Raw genomic sequence first — 27,161 nt, 5'->3', positions numbered from 1 at the left:
TTAATTGACATAGCGTATGGATTTGATATATTTATTTCGAGGAACGAAGTAAACGTATCCGGATTTAAAGGGGATATAAAATGGCTACCCTTGCGACAAGTGCGGCACCTGCGCTTTTTCACTGGCCTAGGGGCGTTTCAGGGTCCTTTGTGCTCTTTTGGCAAACAATAGCGAATTGCATTGTGCCCCTTTAAGCGCCCACTGCAAAACATATTCGGCATTCTGCTACATTTTCCCTACAAGCTGTTTTCATGACAACCCTAAAAGTTCTAGTTTGTTGATCTTCAATATAAATACTCGTAAGCTGCTACTAGGGATGCCAATAATGAAAATGCATATAAAATCTTAGTTTTTTTCGATTATGTGTTTTAAAACTAACTCTTTCAACTCTAGAGTCAGAAACACAAACGCATAAGTAACTAAGTAAGGTGCAGTACTAAGCTCTTAAAACTTTATACATCTTTAAAAAAATAAAAGGAAACCTAAGTCGTAGCGTCGAAATACTAACATCAAATATTTATGTTCTTGTGCAGATTTTTTTTTAGAAAAAAAATTCCTCAATGTCAATAATTTAACTATAAATAAAATGGTACCTGTTAATACTATTATTTATTATATAAACAAAGATATAGAAAATAGAATCATAATCGCTATATTACTTGCTCGCTGTAAGATGAGATAAGAACCCAAAAACCTTCATAATATTAACCCGAAATGTTTGTTGCAGACGACATCAAATTCGGCATTAACCGGCTAGTGGGAGAAAGAACAGATGAAGAAGACAACGAATCACATAACAATGAGACCTCAAGAGCCGAAGACATTTCACCCACATCAAGATGCGGAAGCCCATGTTGGGCACCATCCTCTCATTCCCCACGCTCAGTTCGCTCATCATCTCCCGAACTCGAAGTTGACTCCCCACCATCTTCCCCTAGAAGAATTCCAGATTCCTCCCCACCTTTGAAGAGGTCAGAAGCGTTTTCAGTCAGCGCTTTATTAAGACCCGATGCCCCAAGAGTGCAACCTCAGAGACCATTCCTTTACCCGCCTTTACCCTTCACGGAGTTTCTAAGAGACGCTGGAAGCCTTGGTATACCAGGATGGGGGAGTTACAGCAACTTATACCTCCACGCTGTGCAGGCAGCTGGCCCAGAATTATTAAGGTTAAGAGCAGCTGTTCTCGGAGCCCCAAGTCCTTTATCCAGACCTTTGCCTATTGGAGACGTTTATTCGTGTGTTAAGTGTGAGAAAATGTTCAGTACGCCTCATGGATTGGAGGTGCATGCGCGGAGATCTCATAATGGGAAGAGGCCGTTTGCGTGTGAACTGTGCAGCAAGACTTTTGGACATGAGATCAGCCTTAGTCAACACCGGTGAGCATCTTTATAAAATTTCACTAGTGTAACTAAAATTCCTTTTTTTAAAGCTGAAATAGCCAAGTAGGCTATTGTAGGGGGTTGATCACCTAGGGCTTTGGCCTCCTAGGTGATCAACCCCCGGCACGCACTTCTAACTTTTAAGAGTAATGTGGGTTTTATTGCTGAAGGAAAACATCGGGAGGAAACCTTCATGCATTAGTTTCTATATTATGTTCTCAAAGAAGTCTATCGCGTGAAGTCTATCAATCCGACGCTAAGCTAAATCCTTCTGATTCGGATAGGCGACTCGGCATCGGCATCGGCGGATACAGGCATCGGCCTGTAGTGGGTTCCTTTAGAGACACATTCCTTTTGGGTAGAAGCGGACGTTTGCGGTAGGTTATGATATGCAAGTATGTTTATAATTCACGGAACCAAAAAAAATTGTGTGGTTTTTTAACACTGCAACTTCCTCAGGCGATGTTTTCTTTACGTTAGGTACAATTTTTCAAATCTAGTGATGTATTTTAAGGAACATGTCTAACTATCTTAAACGGCAACGATATACCTGTAATTTGCTGATGTCTGTTTGTATCCATATTAACCACTGCCTTGATATTCCCACAAGAAAAGAAAAACTCTTAATTTGCAGTCTTGACCTACAGTCAAAAAATAACAGTTATAATTTTTCTTAGAATTTAATCTTCTGAAAATAGTAACAAAGTCCTTCTTTAACTGACATCCCTTTTGACAGGGCTGTCCACAGCGTAGAGAAAGTGTTTGAATGCAAGCAGTGCGGGAAGACATTCAAACGTTCCAGTACACTATCCACACACCTCCTCATCCATTCGGACACCCGACCCTACCCTTGCCAGTATTGTGGCAAGCGGTTCCACCAGAAGTCTGATATGAAGAAACACACTTATATACACACTGGTAAGTATTTCATTTTTTCTCTCTCTTCTCTAAAATGTTTATTACAAACATAACATGTTTTCCAGATACGTTAGATTTATAGTGTAATCAACATAGGACGTAAACCAAAACTATTTTTATCTCAGATTTCCTTTTACAGTTGGTTGACCATTATGTATTTTTAAGATTTCAGCAACTCTCCAAAAATCTAAAATATCACAAATTATAAATTATAAGTATATTTAAAAAAAAAAATAGATTTTATAACCTCAATATGTTTTCTTATGCACGGTGTGGATATTGTTAAAAAACACCTTTGTTGCCCGATTCGGGAATAGAAACAAGGTAACAAGCTCTCAACCAAAGAGAGAATATATTTAAATATAATTATTAGATAATATTAAGCCCTACATTAAGACTAGATTGAAGACAATTACTCAAGACAACCCGCCGTTCTATTAAAGAGGCGGTGTTTATCAAAACGGCAACACTGTCACAACATCTTAGCGCCCCGGCCATAATTAATGCACATTAACACCTAAGATGAGTTAGGGTGTTTTATAATAATCGCGGGGAACGGGAAACCCGGGGCGTTTGCGGTGAGTTATATAGCGATTGTGTTACCGGTACACACGGATTTAATGTGCTACGAGCAAAAACATCAGAAGTGGGATTCTAATTGTAAATCATCTCCGATTCCGGCTTCGTTCGCATGATATCGGCAAAATTCAAAATATATGTTAATTGAAGTGAAACTTGTAAAATGACAAGTATGTCTGAGCCAGATTTATACCATTGAGATAATAAAGGTGACCTTACTAGCTTTATAACACAGTGTATAACACAGTAGGTGTCTAACCCGGCAAAATGGTTACCATAGACATCGGTTGTTCATTCGTCATCCCCGTGTGTATCTCCCTTCATGAATACAAGATGTTGCGGTATAGAGTTTGTTGTTTCGTTAACACTTAAGCCGAAGGATAAGATTCGCAGAGGGTCATAGGGAATCCACATAATACTTACATACACTGTACCCCAAATAATGTTCGTGTGATTTTGTTACAATAGAAATATAATAGAAATTCATTCAAATCGGTCCAGCCGTCTAGGAGGAGTAAAGTGTCACACACACGCACACAAGATATATATATATATATATATATAAAGATTTATCTGAGAAATAAATCGAACGTTTTTAGTTGATTTGCCTTTATTTATTCTAAAGAATTTTCCCATCATTTAAATAAAAATATTTTGCTGTTCTTCACGAAGGCAGAAGCCCCTAAGTTTTAAACGATTTTAGAGCATAAACCCACCACGCTGCTCCTATGCGGGTTGGTGGGCTTTAATGAATTTTTTTCACAAGTTAGTGAACCAGGGATTAACGTGCTCTCTGAGGCACGGGGTTGACACCGCCAATTTTCTAACTCCGGGTTGGTACTGAAAATTCTTTAACAGAAAAAAAACACAATACCGAACAATTTTTGGTAAATTTAGCTGATAGTTCTATTATATTTCTATTGTAACAAAATCACACGAACATTATTTGGGCCAGGCCAGAAAATTATGTGCGTTTGAAGTAATAAAAACATGATTTGCTTCGAAGGTGAAGGAAAACATCGTGATGAAACCTGCATGCCTGAGAGTTCTACATAATGTTCTCAAAAGTACGTGGAGACCACCAATCCGCACTTGGCCAGCGTGGTGGACTACGGCCTTAACCCCTTCTCATTGTGGGAGGAGATCCGTGCCCTGTAGTGGGCCGGTAACGGGTCGATATGATGATGATATATTTCACCTTTTGTTTTGTTAAAATTGTTTCCTTTCTGTATGTACAATAAAGTCTTTTCTATCTATCTATCTACTTTCCATACCGTCAATGAATTAGTTCACTGGAATTAAGTATTTATAGCGCCAATCTACCAGTCGAAAGCTGTAAGAAGTACAATAAATAGGTATCGTAAACTTGATAAAATATGTAAGTTAAAAATTCCATCAAACGACTCACTTTCGGGGTGGAAGCGAATGAATAATTCAGAGTTCAGACCCTTGTTCCGTTAATAGTGACATCCAGTTTAAGGGATGAAGCGCTGTTAACATAGACTATCGGGAATGTCTCGGTACTTCACCCATCTAAATATATATTGATACAGTTACATATTTATATATACCTATATGTCATAGTCCTTAGGCTATTAAAATCACAGTTATCCTCTAAAATAGGAGAGTTTTTTTTTATTCTATTGCACAACCATAAAACCGTGTTACAAAATTGAGTGTGTAGCCAAAACTACAATTTATGATATTATAAAGTAATATTACATTATATATATATATGGTGTTTGTTAAAAGATACATAACACAATTACACCCTGCTCCAAAGTTTAGTTTTAAACGTTGATAATAACAAGAACTTGAGGGATAACCTCAATATCTTACTATTTTTTATCGTTCCCGAATAAGGTAAAGACAAGACCAACAGTTTTACATTCAAATTACTAAAAAGAAGAAGAATATACTATGAAGTGTACCTATTCTGTTCTAATTATTATATAAATGCGAAAGAGTGTTTTTGGTTGGTATTTAGTTTGTTTGTTCTTCCTTCACGCCCTAACTAAGCAAACGATCAATTTACTTTTTGGCACCGAGGATAACCTAATCTACTTTTTATCCTAGAAAAACAAATGGTTTTCACTTTATTATTTTATTATCATTAAGATAGTATGATGCAGTGTAAATATAATTCATCCCAATCCCGCCAGCAAACTGCCATTTACAACGCTAAGTACTATCAGAGATTCATCGAGAAATTTCCTTTTATGTAACGTAAACAAGGTACTTGAGATCGCCGGAACGCTTTCAACATACCTATGAAAACACCTACCGCACCCCAGTTCATTTAAGATGAGGGTGGGAATCGTGATTCAGGCGTAGATTCACTTTTCATTGCTTTACTGGGGAGAGAGAGGGATGGGTATAGTTGAGACATGGAGCGTGACTGAGAGCAAAGATTTAAGGTTGGGTTAGTTATCGTGGCACATGTTCACGGAGGTATAGAGTTTTGTAGATAGGTTATGGGTCGGTGAATAAATTCCGCTCGGTGGCTCTTTGTACTTTACTCGAAATTTTCGAAGTTATAGAGTGCTCTGAAAAATTGGTTTCTATTTTACCTTTACATGCAAATTATTAAAATTTAAGCATACAGTGATTTCACAATACTTAGCGTATTCTTATCTCTAAAATATATTGTGTAAAAAATAACAACGTTTGACTTCAGATTTTAACTACAGTTTTACGGGCAAATAGAGAATTTTCTAACTCAAAAAATTCTAGTAAACACCAAAGTGATATTATTGCTAAACTTTGGTAAGCGTAGGGTGCAAAAACTGTGAAACTTCAAAGTTATTCCGCAAAAATTGAGCACTAAATATTATAAAATACTATAATGGAACAACACTTTTCTATTTATTTTAACCAATGTAGAATATTTTATGTTTTTTTTAAGAATTACAATAAAAATATAATATAATAATAGGCTTCTCAATGTACAAAATTGTAGTGACTTCGTAACTGATTACAGCAATATCTGTAAAGGGACTCGTATGATCAGCACGTATTTTTATGGCATTTATTATTATTTATCGTAACTCGATGATAACGAGACTTGTTAAAAATGTTAGCTGCTTAAAATGAAAATTCCGTGTAATCTTATGAAATCGAAACGTCACTTCTGATAAATCTAATCCATATTATATCATGAACGATACGCGTATCACAAGAAAAGAAGTTTTGAATAAGTCAGAGTCTACGATACACCTACGTGTTTTTTCTAGAGATTCTAATTGTTGCTATCAATTCAAAAGAAGAAGTGAGGAATTATGTCCTTGATCTCCGACAAAATTCATTAGATCTTCACACTGTCAAATAAAAAGAATGATTAAAATCGGTGCAAATTTAACGGAGATATGAAGTAAAATTGATAAAAAATTTCATTCCATTTCCCGGAGGAAACTCATTGTTTATCGGGATAAAAAGGATCCTATATGATGACCCGGGTTATCAGCTATCACTATACCAAATTTAATTGAAATCCGTGCAGTAGTTTTCACGCGATGCCCGGATAGACAGACGGACAAAAATTAAATAAATACGGTTTTGCACTCAGTATCTATTTTAAAGCATCACCCGGTCAAAATATTCAAAATATATTAAATGTACAGAAATCATCCAGTTGCAGTTTTATTATAAGTATAGATAATCCCATCCATTAGCAACCACACCCGACTAACACGGTCCCCCTTCTCAATCCACGTGTAAATTATTAACAATATCAACTTAGCAAATAGTTGCGCGAACAGCATTTTAATCAGCGTCTCAACTTGTTGATTAATGTCCCACCATGCAATTTATCGTCGAAATTTTATTTATAATTGCGCCAGCTAAATTAAATGGGGAACGATTAGTCAATGTCAAGACGTAGGACCGCGACCCGCGATTTGTCACCTCTCTCCGAACCGGTTTAATTCGACGCTAATTGAGCCCCGAACTTTGTTACCCCTGCTCTCTACCAGTCTACCTGTTAGTACGGTAATTTTCAATTTAGTAGTTCTAAGTTAATTAATCATTCGTTTAATCAATGTGCATACTAACCTTCTTTATACTCACCTTCTTTATGTGTTGTTATTTATCTTAAAATAACACCTAAATCCACCATTCATCATTGATAGGACGCTCAGATTTACGACGTTTGATTTTCATATCTATATTAAACACAAAAACATGTATGCTGGCATATAACATTCTTATATAGTTTGTTGATTTAAATCTATTAAGAATTAACGGTCACATTCATTTGATGGAAGGTCACCCATAAACATCTTGAATAAATTAGGACCGACAAAGCTATCTTGCAATACCCCTAGCATAATTATAAATGAAAAAAAGGGAATATAAAATTCCATTCCAATTTTGGAAGGGATTAGAGAGATAAAAATAGGCATTTTAACAGACAAGTAGAATCATCTAAAGTGCCTGAGCAAGCTTCATGAATGTTTGATTTTCAAAATGCGCCGGTAAGGCGTTTTTTAAACGCTCTTCCTGCTCTTAATTAGTCAGGGAATAAACAAGAGGCACATTAGCTCTCGCTATAATTACAGAGCGGTTGAATTTTCCTCTCTCTCTCTCTCTCTCTTTTTTTATTTTTTCCCATTACTTCCCGGTCGCGGTTTGTTCTGCGGTGAAGAATTTAGAAGCATTTGGAAAATTGGTTTGCATTGTTATGCAATTAGGGGATTACGATATTGCGCTTAGCTTTTACTCTTAATTGTGATTCTGTTTAAGTTTTCATGCTAATGGATAGTAAAACATAGAAAAAGGAAGTTCTATTTTTCTTCTTTATTTAGTTTAGAATCACCTAGGGGATTGTTTAAATATAAAAATAGATAAAAAATAAATAAAAGTAGATATAAAAGTGGAAAAAATTAAGTACTCAAAGTAATTTAAGATGAGCTAAGGTAATACAGGTAGTTAAATAGCCTATTATAATCTTTAAATAAAATAATTAAGATCCCAGCAACAAATTTACAAAATTAATAAAAATCTAAAGGTGTTTTTCTTTAAAAACAATCGCAAGAAATTAGCATCGGATAGAGATTTCTAAGAACAAAATTAAAAGTATAAAACACTTCATAATTGCAATACTCGCGCCAAATGTTCTTAACTTTTCCTTTCAACTATCTGATTACTTTTTAAAGGCTTTTTCCGACTTAAAAATAGCAGAAGGACATTTTGAAGAGTTCTTAAAGCGAATTCTAATGGCGTCATTGGATTCGTAAGGCGCAATTTGCAGTGGAAATGAGTATTACTTGCAAATTTGGCCAAAAATCCTAGATATTATGTTAATCCTGTTTTAGAAAAGTTCTCGAAGATATTCCTTACGCTTTTAAGTATTAAACCTGGAAGAAATAAAGCCAAATATTTCCAATTTCTTTTTCGATTCTGACTACTATTTCGATTTTGTACTAACACGTAAATTATATCAACCATGCATACAGACCCAGGAAAATTATATTATTGTCACTACAGAACCCCGAGGGTCAGAGAAGTTCTACAAGAAATCTTCGTAAGCGAAAAAAATATAAAATGCAGATGGGGTCAACCATACTGGACCTCTTTTACGTAGATCATGACTTAGAAATTTAATAAAGTCATAAATTCTTTTATATCTTTAAATCGTTAAACTATCAGCAGCTGCCAAAAACATATTTTGAGTTGATCTACTTGCGAGAATTCATCAACAATCGAGAGCAATATCACTAACTTTCAAGACAATAGTTATCTTCCATTTTACGCTTACGAAGACCTTGAATAATATTGTTGTAAGCCAGTCTACAATAGATACCCATTTAATTAGGAATCTGAACAGTCCTTATTTTTTTTTTGATTCCAATTAAAATACCAAGTAACCAATGCTGAATAAAAAGGAATATAAAAGTTACTGTCCAATCTCTCAAAACCAATTCTTCGTACAAGATTCAAGTCTTAGAGAATTCCGTCCGCACTACCGGCTGGGTGGAAATCTAAGCGGTCCATAAGGAAGGGGGGATGGGGGTGGACGCCCGGGGGAACTGAATCAAGGAGTGCTACGTGCCTTGAGTTTAATTAAGGACTCTAGAGGGTCTTCAGATACTTCGATTTTAGTGGCGTTTTCTTTCCATTCCTTAAACTCACTTCCTCTATAGTGAATGCTGTTGTTTCAATAGCGACGGGTGCTTGGACAATGACTTCGTGTATTTCGTGAGATCAGGAAATGACGAAATAAATTGGTTACCGTTGTTATATTTCATTAAATCTTAACATAATTTAAGTCGTTGGATGCCTGTGAGTCTCATTAATTCATAATTTCGAATCATTACATCTAAAAATAAGCGAAAGTCCCTTAAATAAGATGGCAGAGGGCTGGAACATAAAGTGTAACGTAGAAAGATATTTAGTTTCAATATGCTTCAAAATATTTTTTCATATGAGCATTATTTTTCGCTCAGATGAGTTTAGTTTATGGTTTATCTTTAAATCTTTTTTTGTAACTCGAGCTTGATGAATTTTAACTTCTCATAATTTCGGCAGGACTTCACTACGCAGCAGTCTGCAAAGCAACTTTAACAATGTAGTGAATTCTCAGTTAATTAATTATTATCACTGAATTACTATATTCTCGATTATCAGTAAATTAATTTATACATAACACGTATACCTTTAGAATTTGTACTGAGAGACCATCTGTGTATTAATGAGATTTGTAATAAATTTGACGACCTCCCTGGTGCCACGGTGAGCACTGTGAATTTAGAATCCGGTTATGGATATGACTACCATATACACTAACTGGTAACTTAGACTGCATCATAAATTACCAGTGAGATCGCAATCAAGGGCTAACTTGTAGTGGAACAAAAACAATAAATATCCGCCTAGCTATGTTTGGAACTGCGTGATATATCTTATCTAATCACACAGAAATCCTAAGCGCAGCAAAAATTAGGCTAAGTTGATATTGACAAATACAATATTTTCTTCCGCCGTTTCGTATTCTAAATTTTCGTCATAAAATACTTAACATAATTTCACTGTTCCCACAGCCGAATATCACAATATCCGAATGCGAAGAAAAAATATCACCAGATTTTATATTTGTCGTACAAGTAACTCGATATAAGTCGCGGGGGGGATGCTCGCAGAAATCAGGTTGACGATTCCTTTTCTCACGCGAAAAAGTGACATTCCGAATTTGTAGGCCGGCTTCACTCCTATACAATATTAGCCGCTCCCGGGAGAGAGGCATAATTAAATTAATGTCCTACCCTCTTTTGCCCCGCGTTTCGTTTCCAGTAATCCGACACCTGCATTGTTTCTACTTTGAAACTGTTGGTGAAGTGCACAGTACCAGGGCAGCATAGACGGTCGTATATTAAATACCGACGGATATTTCATCGCCTTTATTTCGCAAGCAAAAACGTTAGCTTGCAAAATGAGTGAACGCACTAAGTTGTAATAACTATGCGATTGTTCTTGGAACTCAGTTAGATCTGTTAGATCTGGACATTACAAAATGAATAAGTGATATTAAAAGAATGAAGTGAAAAAATGGAGTATTTCATTGACAAAGTCAATGAAATACTCCAGTATATCATTTAGTTAAACACCAGAATGAGACATCGAATGTGAAGTTACAAATGACAATAAATGACGCACTCGACCTATATATCTCGATTTTTCTTCATCATTATCGTATTATTATACTCTTGTCTAAGTTGACAAATATAACAAGCTAAATGGCGGTATTATTGAATGCTTAGATTCAACAACAAATATTTCTGACCATGTATTTTATCTTAATATTCATGTTAAGATAAAATACATGTACAGAAATATTTGAATGAGTAGCTAATGAAAGATATTAGTTTTTCCAAATAAAGAAGTTAATTTCCATTAATTTGTTAACCATCCATGTCTGCTAGGATTTTGTATTGATGTGGACATTACACATGAATACAGTGACCGAGTTTTCAGTACATTTTTTCTGTGTTTACTACAGGCCTCTTCTGTATAAACCATATAGCAGATCATGTAGGACTGTTTTTAAACAATTCAGTCGAATAGCATTTATCTTTACGACTCTGATGGTCAAAGGTATTAAATTACCGATTGCGTGCAAAATTTATTTTATGAGGTCAATTAATAAAAGGAGATGATCCCCTTTTTAAAAAAAAAATTTTTTGGCCTTTTAACTACCTCGGAATATAGAATTCTTAAAAAATAATTGTAAATATTACTAAATGCGTATTGCGTACAGATACTATTTCAATATTATTGATAATGAGGGACCGGCTTTCTGAATATAATATTAGATCTGCAAAACTCCGTCTATATTTTTATTTTACTCTGTGAATTGGAACTGTTGGTGACGTATTGCTTTGCACCAGAGAAGCGCTCGGAGTCGGCGATAACGCCTTTTGATCTCTTGCCTGTTTCGAGATTATTTCACAGGGTTCTCTTTTCTTTTCTTTTCTCTTATTATAAGGCTTTTTTTTTAATGAAAAATATCTCATTTTCAATTCCGAAAATTCCGTATTCCGGCTACCAGTGAGAAGGAAACTAACAGCCCTGGCTAACGTTACAGCTAACATTATAAATGGCCACCAACCTGCAATGAAGGATCGTGGTGGGTTTTATCACAAATGTTAGGGATAATAACCAGAACCTGGGTAGTAATTGTTTGGCCCAACGCGTTATCAAACCCAAAACCTTGTGATGCATAGTCGAACATTCTAGTCAATAAATAAATAAATATAATGGTAAGCTTGTGTTATGGGTTCTTAGATGACTGATGAATATTTTTATGAATAATATACACAAATACTTATAATATAGATAAAAACACCCAGACACTAAAAAACATTCATGTTTATCACACAAACATTTTCCAGTTGTGGGAATCGAACCCACGGCCTTGGACTCAGAAAGCAGGGTCGCTGCCCACTGCGCACTTTGACGTGTTGGCCGTCAAATCGGCTTTCACTGAACCAACTGTTTTTATATGTTTGGGGCTCACTTTCTATCGAAAGATTTCCCGAGAAAGCAGGTAGTGTGACAAAAAACAAAAACAATCAAGAACGAAGCATTTTAACCTACTACAATGTTAACCCGTGTCATGTTCGTCGGTCTTTTTAACCACTCGAAACAAAAAAAATAAAAGAACCATCGATCACCCTAACAAGAATCAACCCATGTGCAACCGTGGCGCGGACGCACGCGCCGCTAATTCAATAAACACATTATCGCGATTAGCTAGTGAGAACCCCGCTGGGTCGAAACGACCCCAGCGAGCAATAGTGCTAGTGGGCCCGAACGACCGGTGGAAGCACTCCCGTAGGAACAGATTTCGACGGATGATTCACCGATATTAATCATGAGGTCTTATTCAAATTGACCAAGCCATTTTAGGGTTATATTTTCCTTTCATGTTTCGTTTCGCTACCCTTTGTATTCATATTATGAGTTCGTAAAAATTCGAATATTTTTTTTGATATTTATAAGTACAAGGGGTTTTTAGAGCAAACTACAATTTATTAGAAATACAAATTGTGCAGAAGTTGTTTCCGGGTTTTGACACTTGCTCTTAAAAATAAGTCACTTTTATTACATTTAACATGCATTGTATTTCTCACTTGCAAAATATATATTACAGTATATTTATTTCATTAATAATGAATTTAACTCGTTAAAACTACAAGTTAGTTTAAGTGCCAGATAATTTATTTAATAAAATCAGTTTAGTACCATTTAAACAAATGTGCTGGATTTCAAGAAATAATTAAAATCATATTCTGATAATTGTTGTCTAATTATTTTGATAATTGTCTTGTATGAAACTTAGACGATGCAAAGATACCTCACGGTGTCTAAGTAGTTATAACTTTCTTGATTTTACTTAATAAGTCAAAACTTACCTACGTACCTATTTTGTTTCTTGAAAATTATTCCATCTTCCAGTCCAGTTTTTGCAAAAATAACGATGAACACACATAAAATGACATTCCGCAGTCTACCAATCCGCACTTGGCAAGGATGGTGAACCCAACGGACTATAGCTAGCCGAGAATGTGCTAATGATGGCGATGATAATATTTTTTGGCGGCTACATTTGTATTGTTATTAGTATTACTGAGATTTCTCCATAATGTTCTCGAAGGTTCGTACAGTCTACCAATCGGCATTAGGCAAGTATGGCGAACTGTACGGACTTAGTTGGCCGGGAACGTATCAATGATTATGACGATAATGTGGACTCAGATGACTTACATGCCCAGCAATGCCCTCTAATATCTGTAATAATTAAATAGTTCAAACAAACTAAAAAAAAAAGCTTGGTATAAAAAACTAAACTAATTTCTTTCTTTCAGTTTATTCATAATAGCGATTTTTTTTAGTTTTTCTTGATCTATTATTTTTATTAGAGCAAAATTAATCGGTAACCCATCCACCATTAAAGAGATAAAATATTTTTTTTTTATTCAAAGTGCCCGTCTCTCGAAATGCAAGTTCTAATTATTATTTAAAACAGGCCATTAAAAAGTAATAGCTAACGCCCTCTACCATCTAGTAGCTTGATTTTTTCTGTGGAATTTGTTAGGTACGCGAACGCCATAGGTTTTTTACATTTGGGTCTAGATGGCGCTGTAGTAATTAGTAAAAAATCTTATTTTTTATAGTGAAAATTGGAATAATCTTTTCAGATTAGTGTATTGTCATCGGTCCTCGATATGTCTACAAAGTTTGAAAGAAATCTGACCGTTTAAAGTGGGTCAAAATCGCGCCCAAAGAAGTCGGCTACAAACAAACATACAAGTGAAGCTAATATAAAGCGTGTAAAATTAATTGACTATGGTTCAATCGCTCAGCGCGCAGAACCAATAAACCAAAAAGAAGAAGAAGCGTGTTAAATTAGATAAACTACCTTCTTTTAGAGCTCTGGCAGTCAGACAGACGCATAGACAAAATTCAAAAAAGTGTGTGTCAGCGACTGGAGTTTACTCCTTAAGTACGATTGTCGAAACATACACAAAAAGAGAACTGAATAAAGATTAATACCATATGAAAGGGTAAATTAAAAATTCTGTGCAATTTATTCACACACGGCGGAAGTGTAACTTCTTAAAAGTAGCCTACGAGAGATTGAGGTGGATGTAGAGTATCTGAACTATTAAGATAAATGTAATGTTTATTATTTAGTTTCCATGGTAACTAGAATAGGTAAAAAAATGTATTATGTTTTCTATCTCACTCTGTCCGATACATTTATGTGTTTGTTTCTTTATCTAGACATAATTCGGTTTCTTTGGTAACTTAAATAGGAAAAATAAGGTAACTCATTCAATAAGTTAACGAGGTCATTCATTAGTAGATTTTACTCCTAACATTTTTCTCATACCGGGCACCTTATACATGAAAATCGATTCTTAAGGATGAAACTCCAAAAATAAAGCTCTATCAGGGAATAATTAAACAACTGAAGGTGTTTTTACCACGCCGCCTAGGAATCTACTAATTTCTTTTTTATCAAAAACCCTCATGTTGTTTGGGAAGATTTTTGATGAACTGAAGTGGGTAACAGAACACCAGTCGGAACGAAGGCGCCGCGTGCGGGACGCGTGCCTCGCATCAGTGTCGGCTGATTATTTAAACAATAAATTTGATTTCAAATCCGACCCGGACGTTTTATGGATATTAATCCGTGCAGCGCCATCTGGTGGATGAGGCTAAATCACTTTCTAGTGACTTATACTATTGAATTTTAGCTGTTGTATGCGACTTCGTTCTATAAGACTCTGGCATTCGGTGGAGGTTAAAAAACTCAAAACACAAGCAAAAGAAATAGTTTGTTTATTATCTTTTATCTATGCAATTTCTTCTGACTTTTTATTTTATACCTTTGTACGCGATGCGGACCTACAAAAGGTTTAAGTGTGCTCAGGAGGTTGGCTAATAAGCCAACCCGATCCGAGCCGAATTATTGTTGAGCCGCCCTAGCTCAACAATAGTTGAGCCAGGCCGGCAGGCAGAAACCAGGTCCGTAGCTGGGCAGCAATGTAAGACCAGAATGACTTTATGAAAATTAAAATAAAGACATTTAAGCTTAATTTTAATAAAGTATAGACATATACTCCGCGAAAAGCAGGAGGATCTGTATGGTGTCATTTATAATTTCTACAATTCTTATACTCCACACCAAACAGATCTTCGGCAATGTGCCCTCTACGCACGTTTCGCTTCCGAAGTGTGAAGTTTACCAATCTGGACTTTGTTCAGGGTAAGGTCGTTAGATCGTTACCAAAATTCAACCCTTCTGAGAGCATAACCTTACCTTGTAGTAGGCTAGTCAAAGTCAAAGTCAAATATTACTTTATTCAAATAGGCACATAAATGGCACTTTTGATGCATACATTACATGTAATACATGTAAAATATGAATATGAGAAGTGAATTGATGGCGATAAAAATATTCGAAAACTTAAAACTAAAGCTACGAGGGTTCCAAACGCGCCCTGGTCTAATAACAAGCTCACAACAACTTAGCCGGTTGTTTTTTTTTTGTTATCACGATCTCACATTGCTATTTAAAATTAAGTATTATAAGATAGGTCTAATGTCTAATGATAATATAGTAGTTTCCCCAGAAAAAACCGTTAAATTAAATAATACAAAAAGTAGTCATTATCATCATCATATTAACCCATTAGCGGCCCACTACAGGGCACGGGTCTGCTCCCAAAATGAGAAGGGGTTAAGGGTAAGGCCGTAGTCCACCACGCTGGCCCAGTGCGGGTTGGTGACAAAAAGTAACAGATAATCCAATTTAAATATTGTAATGGCGGCGAAGTCTGGTGTGATTTCTGATTGCACTATATTTTATCGCATCCCTAGTAATTAACGTAATTCCCCGTTTGTCCTGGGCGGGGCACGTGTCCCGCGCGTGGCTCTAACCTTTTTATTTTATTCCTTTTACCAATTATCAGATTATTCTATTGAACTTTTGCGATACTTTTCTTAATTAGCTTGTATAGTGTAGAGTAACTGTATCGTTGGTCTCGTGGTTAGCATATCCATATACAAATCACGAGGTCCTGCATTTGATTCCCCGGTCAGGTAAGGATATGTTGTAGGTATTCATTTTTCTTTCAAAAATCCTAAGAACCAGTCCTAAGTTAGGATATTGATGGTTTTCAACACCCGTGCTACGGAGAACTAAGCCATCAGACCTCGCTATTATAACTGAGATACTAATTGTAATAGCCCACCAACCCACAAAAGAGCAGAGTGGCGGGGGTCTATGCATTAAAAATCCGGTCTCATATCGCCCAGCAGTAGAAGCTTATGATGCTAGAGTCGAAATTACCAAGAGTATATATATCATTTACTATAAACATAAAGCTTAAGTTATAACCGAGACTGATCGTTGTTATTCACAACTTGTTTATTCTTTAAACGCCATACAGAAATCTTTCAAATTAAGCTATTCTCACGTTTTACTGCAATACCGGAGCTAACAAATTTTGCCGACCTTTTTTACAATTAAATAATCCACGTGCCTAGAATTGTACAAAAAAAGGCACAATACTCTATGGAAACCTTAAATAAATAAAATAAATATACTACGACAATACACACATTGCCATCTAGCCCCAAAGTAAGCTTAGCTTGCGTTATGGGTACTAAGATAACTGATGAATATTTTTATGAATACTACACATAAATATACAGATAAAGTTTAATACGTAAATATTCTCGTTCAAATTCGCTACCCGTAAAACATTACTTTTGCGGAAAACATCTGACTATTTGTCAGAGTCAGGTGGCTCTTATATATTTTTAATGTTCTGGTTGTATTAAAAGCAGACCCAAATATACAAAGATAAACCCAGACAGCAGCCGCAGATAATCTGCCTGCGGGAAGCACGTTCGCTAGCTACGTGCCAGTTCAGAATCTTGCTAACAACTCCTTATGGCACATATACACAATTTTTGCTTGGACCAGCTTGCATTGGAGCAGGCCTCCGCTTTATCTTGAAACACCTTCATAGCGCAGTACAGACTAACAGTGAACTCTGTGGTTTTAAGTTTGAGATCCCGGCGTCGATACCCAGCAGGGGCAATCTCTGAAATTCTTCTGGTCTGGTCCGGTGGGAGGCTTCGGACGAGGCTAGTTGCCACCCTACCGACAAACATTGCCGATAAGCGTCCCGCTAGGACGCTACATCGGCACGTACAAAGGCGCGTAGAAACAGATTAGGTATATATATATTTTTTTTTAATTTATATACTACGATAACGCACACATCGCCATCTAGCCCCAAAGTAAGCGTAGCTTGTGTTGTGGGTACTGAGATGTCTGATGAATATTTTTATTATTAATATACATAAATACTTTTAATATACATATAAACACCCAGACACTGAAAAACATTCATGCTCATCACACAAACATTTTCCAGTTGTGGGAATCGAACCCACGGCCTTGGCCTCAGAAAGCAGGGTCGCTACAAAATGCGCCAATCGGCCGTCAATGAGTTTAATATACATGTAATACCCCTAACTGTTACCATCCAAATCTGCATGATCACATAGCCCGGGAGATTGAAGTTTAGGTTAACTTGTAGTGGAATAAAAAATAATCTTTATCACTCTATCGAAGCTTTCATACATGAGCGCTGTGTAACTTCCCTAAATTAATGTTATGACCTCCAGACCCCATGCAAAGCACCAGCTAAAAGGAAGATCTCCCTAATGATAAGGTGAACGCTTCACTCTAGCTCCCGTACTACGAGTATGTAGATGTGCAGCGTACAACCATGCAAGTCTATATTCCTTTTTCCTAATATGTGTGAAGACATTATTTAGGCTGATGATGCTTATGACGAATATTTCTCTCATCAAAATGTAAGCACTATTTAGTTCGTACTGGCATCAGAAGTGGGATTGTAAACGCTAAAAAAAATGCCCTTGGTTTGGTTTAAGTTCTGTTCCAGTACTGTACTATACGTTCCTATATAGACGACGGTAAGTACAAACTACGCTACGCTACATATTACGCTACGTACTATGTAGCGTAGTTTTTGATCATGGCAAGTATTTAAGAGTTATTCCAAAAGTAGCAATAATAAAAGATATCCTTTGTCATTTTTTGGCCTAGTCACAACGGATATGCAAAATTCAATACAGGCGTGAAGAAAAAAGTGAACAAACAATAAAACAAATTCAAATTCGCACTTATTTTATAATTTAGGATGCACATATTTTGTTATAATGGGCCCAGTATGGTGATAACCAGTGGCGCGCACAAGGTCTTTGACCAGGGCACGCATAAATAAAGAAGATTGAAAAGGATAGGCAGTGCTTTAGTGCATGTATGAAGTGCACGCCGCTGATCATAACTGAACTGACTGTATGAGTAAATAGAGAGCATTTAAAAATAACCACTTGAATCTAATACAATTTTATCAAATAAATGGCCAGTAAGAACCGAAGTACCGACAGACATTTGACACTGTTATCATTGCACTCAACTGCAACATCATGACCATTTCCTAATATCTATATTTCCATTCCAACCCCTATTCTCACCCTTACCACAATCAAAATAGGGGTTACGGGAACGTGCATTTCGTAGAGCTGGTTTAAGAAAACACTTGGCATCTGCCGCCATTGCTGCCGAATAACACTCGCAGCGACCAATCAAAACACGGATAATTTGATTATTGGATGCGTTTGTTTTCAAAATTAATGTACGCTTTGAAGTTGAAATTTTATAATGCGGTAACGCTGTGGGGAGGTTATTCTATATAAATATTATTTTGCAAATCGTAGTCAGATTTATTGTGTAAGGTTTATGGAAATATATCTAGAAAAGTAATGCATAATCATCTTCTTGGATGTTCAATTCAATTCATTTATTTATTGCTTTCATGTATAGCAGACAATACTGTACACATTAATGTTTAGATAGACATATAAACATAAAGCCCCGACTGGGCATTGCAATATGGTTGAAACCGTTTTTTTCATAATGATATTAAAGTTATTTTGTATGGGGTTATAAAAAAACAATATGTAATTATTTTGAATAGGATCTTAAAATAATTGTTGTTTACGATTTCTTTTTTTGTCAGCTTGTTGATCAAGTAGTGCAGTGTTAACTAACAGCTTGTGGAACTTATGGTTATTTAACTTGTTTTTTTTTGACCTATTAGTTCTTTTATCAAAAGTGCCTATAAAGTGGGCCTACTTGAAATAAATGAATTTTGAATTTTGAATTATGTTTATAATGCATAAATTCCTTGCTTATAACTACTACTATCTAATCTAACTATTATGTAACGTCTTACGCTACGCCAGGACAAATTCCAAGCGTGAAGATATAATTTAAATATTATCTAAAATCCTGAGTGTAGTGAGAGGTTTAGGGGCGTCTAAGATGATAGACAACATTACCTATTGAATATATACACCTCGCGGATATTTTCAGTAACCTCTACTATCTTCGTCTTCTTACTTGGGGAGACCTTTTCCCAATGTCCAGCAGTGGGACGTGATCGATATTTCGTGATAATTCGTAATCGTGTTTGCTTTTGTAATCTCCTCTCCTTAAAGGTGGCACTTATTCCCTCTACTAAAAGGTGGTACAAGGTTACTTTTACCAACCGTTTCCGTTTTCCTTATTTGAATTTTGTAGCCGTCGCTCTATAAAACTTAATATTATTTCAATTTTATTTAAAACGTAGTAACATTGTTCAAATAATTCGTTATTAAAATATAATAATCCACGCGATGCACCCCATACTGTCGCATTTGATTTACAACGCATAATGTCATACCATAAACCCTTTTCAAAGTAGTTAATAACCCTTCGATATGTCACTAGTTGTTTAGGTTATTTTACACTGATACACTAGACTTACACCACTTCACTTCTAAACTGTATAAATCTATAAGTTATTAAAAAATTTTCATCGAAATCTTGCTCGCTCTTGTAACAGCAGGTTATTATCAAAGTTTTTTTTTAAAGTAATCATTGAGCGGTGATAGCCGAGTGGGTAGGACTTTGACTTCACTTTCGGGGCCAAGTACGAATCCTAGCATGCATCTCGTAGCTATGAGCGTTTTTTAAGTAATTAAAATGTCACTTCCTTCAACGGTGAAGGAAACATCGTGAGGAAACTTGCATGCCTGAGATCTCTCCATAGTGTTCTCAAAGGTGTGTGGAGTCCACCAATCTGCATTGGGCCAGCGTGGTAGACAAGTTATGTGCGTTTTATAAGTAATTAAAATTTCCCTTCGTTCAACGCTGAAGGAAAACATCGTTAGGAAACCTGCATGCCCGTAGAGCTCTCCATAGTTTTCTGAAAGGTGTGTGGAGTCCACCAATCTGCACTGTGCCAGTGTGGTGGACGGCCTTAATCCTCTGCCATTGGGATAGGAGACCCGTGCCCTATAGGTAATGGCTTGATATGATGATGATGATGCATAATTGACAGACCGAGCAGATGGACCTCCTAAGGGTTTTTAAAGAATGTGTTAAAACACATTTATTACAACGAGGTTATTATACAATTGAGTTAATATTGGAAAAGAGCAACTGCTGAGTTTCTTGCCGGCTTCTTCTCGTTAGAATGCCTTTCAAACCGGTTGTAGAGTCATAACACACAGACAGACGTATCAAAAGTGGCCTACTTGAAATAAAATAATTTAGAATTTTTTTTTAATACGTGTGTATGTAAGTGGATATCCATTGCCTTTAACCAAATAAACACTTCACAGGGCATGCAAATAGACGTCGTGCAACGTACCGCTCTGTGTCCGTGAACTTGTCTTCATCTTAATATATATATATATATTAAGATTATTCCTCTTAATCTCCTGTCACGATGTTTGTCCGCGATGGACTCCTTAACTACTTAACCGATTTTAAATTAAATTGGCACACCGTGAACACTCTGGTCCAACTTAAAAGATCGGATAGCTTAGATCTTTAATTATAGTCGTCTATAATTAATTGACATTCACATGATATACTACTACACTCATAGCTTAGCGATACTGAATACTTTAAAAACAAAATCAAACGCAGGCGAAGTCGCGGGCAACAGCTAGTATAATATAGTATCACTGTTTTCCTTCCGTACAGTTTAGGGCATTCATGTAATTATTGTATCCATTATTTTTAGCCTAAATAAAAAAAAACTAGACTATTATTATTAATAGGCAAGCGTCTGAAATGGACAAAACTAGCTTTATTACGGGTATTAAATATAATCCAACTAAATGATGGGCCCAGCCCTCTCGCATTGTCTCCGCGTGGTCGAGTGGCAATTCATTTTGTCATCGTATTATATTGGATTCCGGTAATAGCTCGCAGTCGGGATTAGCGGTGTAGGGTATCAAATTATTTGAATTGAATATGAATTTGATATTCATGTTGGGGGTGTTATATTATGATGCTTTATGATGCTACTACATTATTGGTTCAGTAGTTAGTAAATTACTGCTTTGTTCTAGTGGCTAGCATGTTCAACTACGGATCACGAGGTTCTGGGTTCGAATCCGGGGTCAGTTTTGTCAAATTTCTATTAAAGCGTTTTCGTTACCAGTCCGGAGTTAGGAGGTTAGCGGTGTCAGCTCTCGCGCCTCAGAGAACGGATTCTAAAGCCGTCAGTCCAAGTAATAATAACTGAATTGTTATGTTAAAGCCCACCAACCTTTGGAGATGCATGGTGGGTCTATGCTCTGACGCCTGAGCCCTGTAGTGGGACGTTAATGGGCTGCGGATGACGAGTTAGTATGTTCGATTACAGAGCAAAAGGTAGGTTCGGTTTCTTGGCCGAGTTATAATTATTAGGCATTGATTTTTACAAAAGCATCGATAGCCTACGGGCTAGGACGTCATCCTGCCTTTCTTTGGGACTGAGTTCGATTCCCGGCAAGCACATTTAATTTTTAAAGACAAGAAACAACTGTAGCGTGCCGGTAACGGGTTGATAGTGATGATGTTAAAAAGTTTTTCTGTCTAGATATTTTAGTACTAGTCTAGTGTTCCTATCACCTGACTGGTAAGAGGCATTGTTCCTGCACCAGAAATGAGCTTTGGAAGGTAATGTATAGCGGTCAGTTCCGTCGATTATACGAAAAGCATGTTGAGCGACCAGGTTTTTGCTTACACGTTAAAGCTCGATAACTTGCATTAGAGCTGCGTAAAAGAGACTTGCACTTATTAGACTATGGATTCCGAAATTAGACTTCTTTGTCAAGAAATTCTCAGAAATAAGAAATTTGCATTGATTTAACCCTGTAATGACGTTGAAAACATTATAATAATACTAATAATAATAAAAAATTACTATTACTAATATGCAAGCGTCTGAAATGGACAAAACTAGCTTTATTACGGGTGTTAAATATAATCCGACTAAATGATGGGCCCAGCCCTCTCGCATTGTCTCCGCGTGGTCGAGTGGCAATTCATTTTGTCATCGTGTTATATTATGACTTAAAAATATTACACTCTTTTCGTAAAATTAATGCTCAAGTACTTGATTGTTTTGATTGTTCACTTGTTCGAAGTTACCAACGGAGGGGGCGTGTGACGAAAAAATTACCACTTGTTTGGGTGAAGAGCACTCGTAAATACTCAGTGGCACTCGGCAATGTTTATATTGCTCAGTTGTCAACTAGCCAAACTTATAAGGCTCTACATATAAAGGTTTGTGAATAGGGGTTACTGTCTGTTGTAAATAAGTTATTTTTTTTATTCATAATTTAAAAGATCCAATTTTATGGGTAAAAGTTACACTGATTGCTTTTGGCACGTACCTACTAGTTTTGGCTATCAGATTTTAAACAGATCTTCTTAATATTAAATAGGACCCATTCAGCCGCTTAGAATTCAAAAATGGGTAATAGGTAATAAAAACATCTATTTCGGAATGCCAAAAACTCCATTATCTTTACTAATACCTACATTATAAATGCGAAAGTTAAGAAGGATGTCTGTTTGTTACTAAATCATGCCAGAGCGGCTGAATCTGGATAAAATTTTGCACAGCGATATATTAAAAAAAGTCTGGAATAGCACAAAGGCTAATTTTATCCCGGAATCATGTCCTTTCGTTTTGTATTTCACAGAGCACGAGATCAACGTGATTTTTCGCAACTGCTAGTTCAATAGTCAGAAATAAATAACATTTACAAACGCTTCAGCATTTTAAGAAGTAGCTATCGGCAACTAGTGCCTCATAATTCTTTTTTTTTAATTATCTACGTCGAGCTTTCTGGTCGTTCCAAAACTAAAGCCCGCTTTTAAAACTAGGATTGAAACGGTGACAAAGAGTGGGCAGTACAAACATCAATTGTCACGGCGCAATAAGGGAGGTGACTGTCGCATTCCACACGAGCCGGCCATACTGCTTGCGGGGCTGTGAAACATTGGACGCGGCAACTTGTTTTTTTTTGTTTATAAAAAACATATTCTTGTTTGTGGTTAATTTTTGAAATCTTTTAATCCTAATATAAAAGCAGCACTACCTGTTTAAGATTAGCTAGGCGACATCGCATTCAACTTGTGGTCGTAATTCAATTATAAAATGGCGAAGGGTTCACATTAACTTTATTGTTTACGCTAAAGCAATAATTAGATACTCATAAATAAAATCAAATAAAATTGGTCCAAAAACAAAAAAGAAAATTGTAATAGGAAGATTACATTATCATTACTCAGAACGGCTTCGTAAAAGACGAAGCTAATTTTCAGGCAAAACCCGTAGTGTCGTCATAGTCCAAAAACAATTTATTAAAGAAAAGCAAGCGGGTTTAATCAAAGTGACAAGCAACAAATATGTGTTTTACTCAAAAAATCTTAAAGGCTTTTCATTAGTTTGAGGTAAATATAATGAATCAAAAATTACCGATACTTAAAATGAAATATTTCGATGTTTTAAATTTAATTTTAAATTCTTCCACACGTGCTTAACCAAAATGGCGGGTAAATCTTTAAATTTAATATGGCAATGATTCAACTAACTCTAGACTCTCTAAAATACTTACCAAAACAGACAAAACTATATTCTATTGGTATTCAAACGAACAAAATAGAGAGTGTCCATTAAATAGAAAGCTACAACGTACATCAATGTACACAATAACGATAAACGTCCGGTGATTGTCCGAAAATCCCGAATTCCAGCGCGGCCGTCGCAAATATATCGCAATAAGCAAAGTGACTGGAACATTCTGGAATTGTTGAGAGCAATCCAGGGACAATCCCGCCGGGACAATCTTACTGCATACTTGACCGCGCAATGTTACGGGGGCGTCCACTTGATTACAGACTGCGAATAGGTTTTGTTTTATTAACGCATTTCCTTTGTATCCATTTAGTGATATCAGAAACGTAACGGTGCATTGTGATGCCTATCGGTTCTACGATATATTTCACATATATGGTGTTTGAAGCATGTGTTCACATATATGTTCAGGCAGCAAAAAACATAAAAACACCATGTATGTGAAATGTTTGGTCGAAGAAGAAGCTGCCCGCACACTTGTCAATAATATTGACAATATTCTGCATATTATCAATTATAGGTATTGTGGGCAGCCTACCGATAAAGTATAAACTGACGTGCGCGACGCCGCGGCAGTTGTTCGAATTCGTAGCACATCTACGGCCTACGCTGTAGCTAGTCAAAGCACAATCCAACTAGACTGGTGCCTATTCTGTTAAATTATTTGAATAACGAATATTGTATAGTTTGAATAACGAAATACTGTTGAAGGGTGCATAAGTATATTTCATAAGGAATCCCTCTTTAAAAATATTAAATCATAAAAGAAGCACATTTTGTTTTTCCTTACAAACGAATTCAAAATATTTTAAGTGCTCACATCTGACAACCTTATTGAAGATAAAAGATCGACACGTGCATAGTACCTACGCTACGCGAGGCGCACTTAATAAAGTGACTTTAATTTTGCATGTGATGTTAGGGCTGTATCTGATTTCTTGCAGAAAAGGTATGGCAGTGGTTTACTTAAAAACTATTGGCGTTTCGGTTTCACAGATAGATCTCAGAAAAAGTAAATAGTATATTTCTTAAGCTTGTGACGTATTATTTCGGTTTTCATATACACGTTGTATATACATCTTTAAAGTGTATTTTAAAAAATTCAACCAATTGACAAACACTGCTAGACATAGGTCTTCTGAAGTTCCAAAATCCACGGTCCTAAGCTGCATGTTTACAGTATCTTCGAGCGATACAGAGAATAGTGAAAAGGGTTCCACATTTATACATGTCAATTTAGTTTAGTTTTGTAATTTGTGTACAACAGAATTGGCACCAAAGCCGTAGTATATGCGTGTATACGTAATTTTATTATGTAAGTTAGGCACATTCTTTACATCCTCTGCACCTTTAGGTTTACACCTCAAAGTAATCAGCTTTTACAAAAATTCATCGCTTAGTGAGAACGCACCCTAAAACTGGAAGATACTTATCGGAAAAGTTTACCCAACAAATCTAAAAGATTCCAAAGAAGTAGTTCGTATATACCCATACTTCCCTCGGACGATGTGAGATACTTAGCGACCCAGGTCCGGGGCCCGGGGTGTGGAATTAACGAATTTGTCAACTGTCAACGCGTGTGGGATCTTATTAGTTCTCGGAGGGAACTTCGACGATTATTTTCACGGGGATGTTCGCTTGAAGTTTTATTTCTATTTCGGGTTCGACGATTTCTCGAATTAAGAATAGCATTTTATAATTAAGGGGGAATAGTGTTATGATTAGGTATATAATAACTAGGTATATAATAAAGCCCAATGCGTAGGACTTTGACCTACTTTCGAGGGGGCGAGTTCAAATCCCAGCCGCACCTCCAACTTTTCTAAGTTATGTGCGTTTTAAGCAATTCAAATATCACTTGCTTCAACAGTGAAGAAAAACAACGTGAGGACCTGCATACCTGAGAGTTCTCCATAATGTTTTCAAAGACATGTGGAGTCCTTCTAATTGTGAGAGGAGAACCGTGCCCTGGTACCACTCCAGTACCGGTAATGGGTCATATGTTTTGGCATAATCGACACTGTTAACTTCACTATTAGAAATAACTTTTGAAAAGAATAAATATTTCAGCAACCAGCCGGCAGTTTAGTACTTATATGTACCTATTTATCTTTGCATATAAAATGCGTCTGCGAACTTTTAAAGAACCAGGCGAAGACTTAGAATTGGGCTATAGGGCTTGGGATAAATTTTTAAATATAAAGATTTAAAAAAAAAGCAATTGCTGAAATTTCAGATGGCTCCCACTCAGTAGAATCTGTTTCCAAACGAGTGATAGTAGTACATTCTGATTTCTCTCACTCAGTTCTGTTCAGTTCTGTTTTCCGAACGAGTGATAGTAGTCTATATATATAAAAGAGAAAGTGTGAAAATGAAGCTTTCAGGGAATCTCCGGATTGACCTGGCGAGTAATCCTGTAAAGTTTGGTGACGATCGGAGCCCTCCCATTTTTGAACTGTCAAACTGTCAAATACAGCTTTTATTTACTATGCTGATATTCTATTATTGGGTTCACATGGGTGTAGATAATTATCTTCACCCGCTCAAGAAGAGAATAGAAGAGAATGAATACGGAGGGAAATAAATGATTTAATATATTATGAGACTTAAATTACAAATTTAATGAAGTAAGTTTATTGTTTAAATAAAATAAAGCAAAATCTAGAAAAATATTATGATTTCCATGTGCCTTTAAAGTAGATATTTGAAGAATAATTGTTATTTTAATATTTTATGGATAAAATCTGAATTTGAGAAATTCAGTAGAATCAGGTGATGCTTTGCATTATGAACACCGCATGCACTTGGGATCTCATGAATTACTTAGCGAAAACTTGCAACTCCGTTAAGTGCTTTTCGAAATTAAGGTCTCACTACATACAAGTTTAAGCCACGGTTATTGGCAATATGCACTTATTAAAGTTCAAAATTGATAATTGGATGCGGTGATATCTCAGTGGGTACGACTTCGGCTTAACCTCTAACTGTTCTTTTTAAGCAATCAAAATATAACTTGCTTCAACGGTGAAGGAAAACATCTTGAGGAAACCTGAATGCCTGAGAGTACTCCTTACTGTTCTAAAAGGTGTCTGGAGTCCACCAATCCGCATTGGGTCAGCGTGGCGTTCTTAACCCCTCCTCATTGTGTGAGGAGACCAGTGCCTTGCAATGGGTCGGTAATGTGTTGATATGATGATGACAGCGACAATACACA

The 27,161-nt window shown here is 36.2% G+C and overlaps 1 protein-coding gene across 1 annotated transcript in view; it reads left to right on the top strand.

Annotated features, from left to right (window-relative positions):
- LOC120637222 (zinc finger protein Gfi-1b) overlaps positions 1-27,161 on the top strand; it is a 98,642-nt gene that overhangs the window by 53,184 nt on the left and 18,297 nt on the right. Inside the window, exons 3-4 of the mRNA XM_039908941.1 lie at positions 728-1,376; positions 2,116-2,297. Coding sequence (XP_039764875.1) covers positions 728-1,376; positions 2,116-2,297 — 831 coding nt within the window. The remainder of the gene's footprint in view (positions 1-727; positions 1,377-2,115; positions 2,298-27,161) is intronic.

This window comes from Pararge aegeria, chromosome 3 (assembly GCF_905163445.1).
Source record: "Pararge aegeria chromosome 3, ilParAegt1.1, whole genome shotgun sequence".
NCBI lineage: Eukaryota > Metazoa > Arthropoda > Insecta > Lepidoptera > Nymphalidae > Pararge > Pararge aegeria.
Note: the sequence above shows the minus strand (reverse complement) of the source record. Positions and strands in the feature narration are given on the sequence as shown.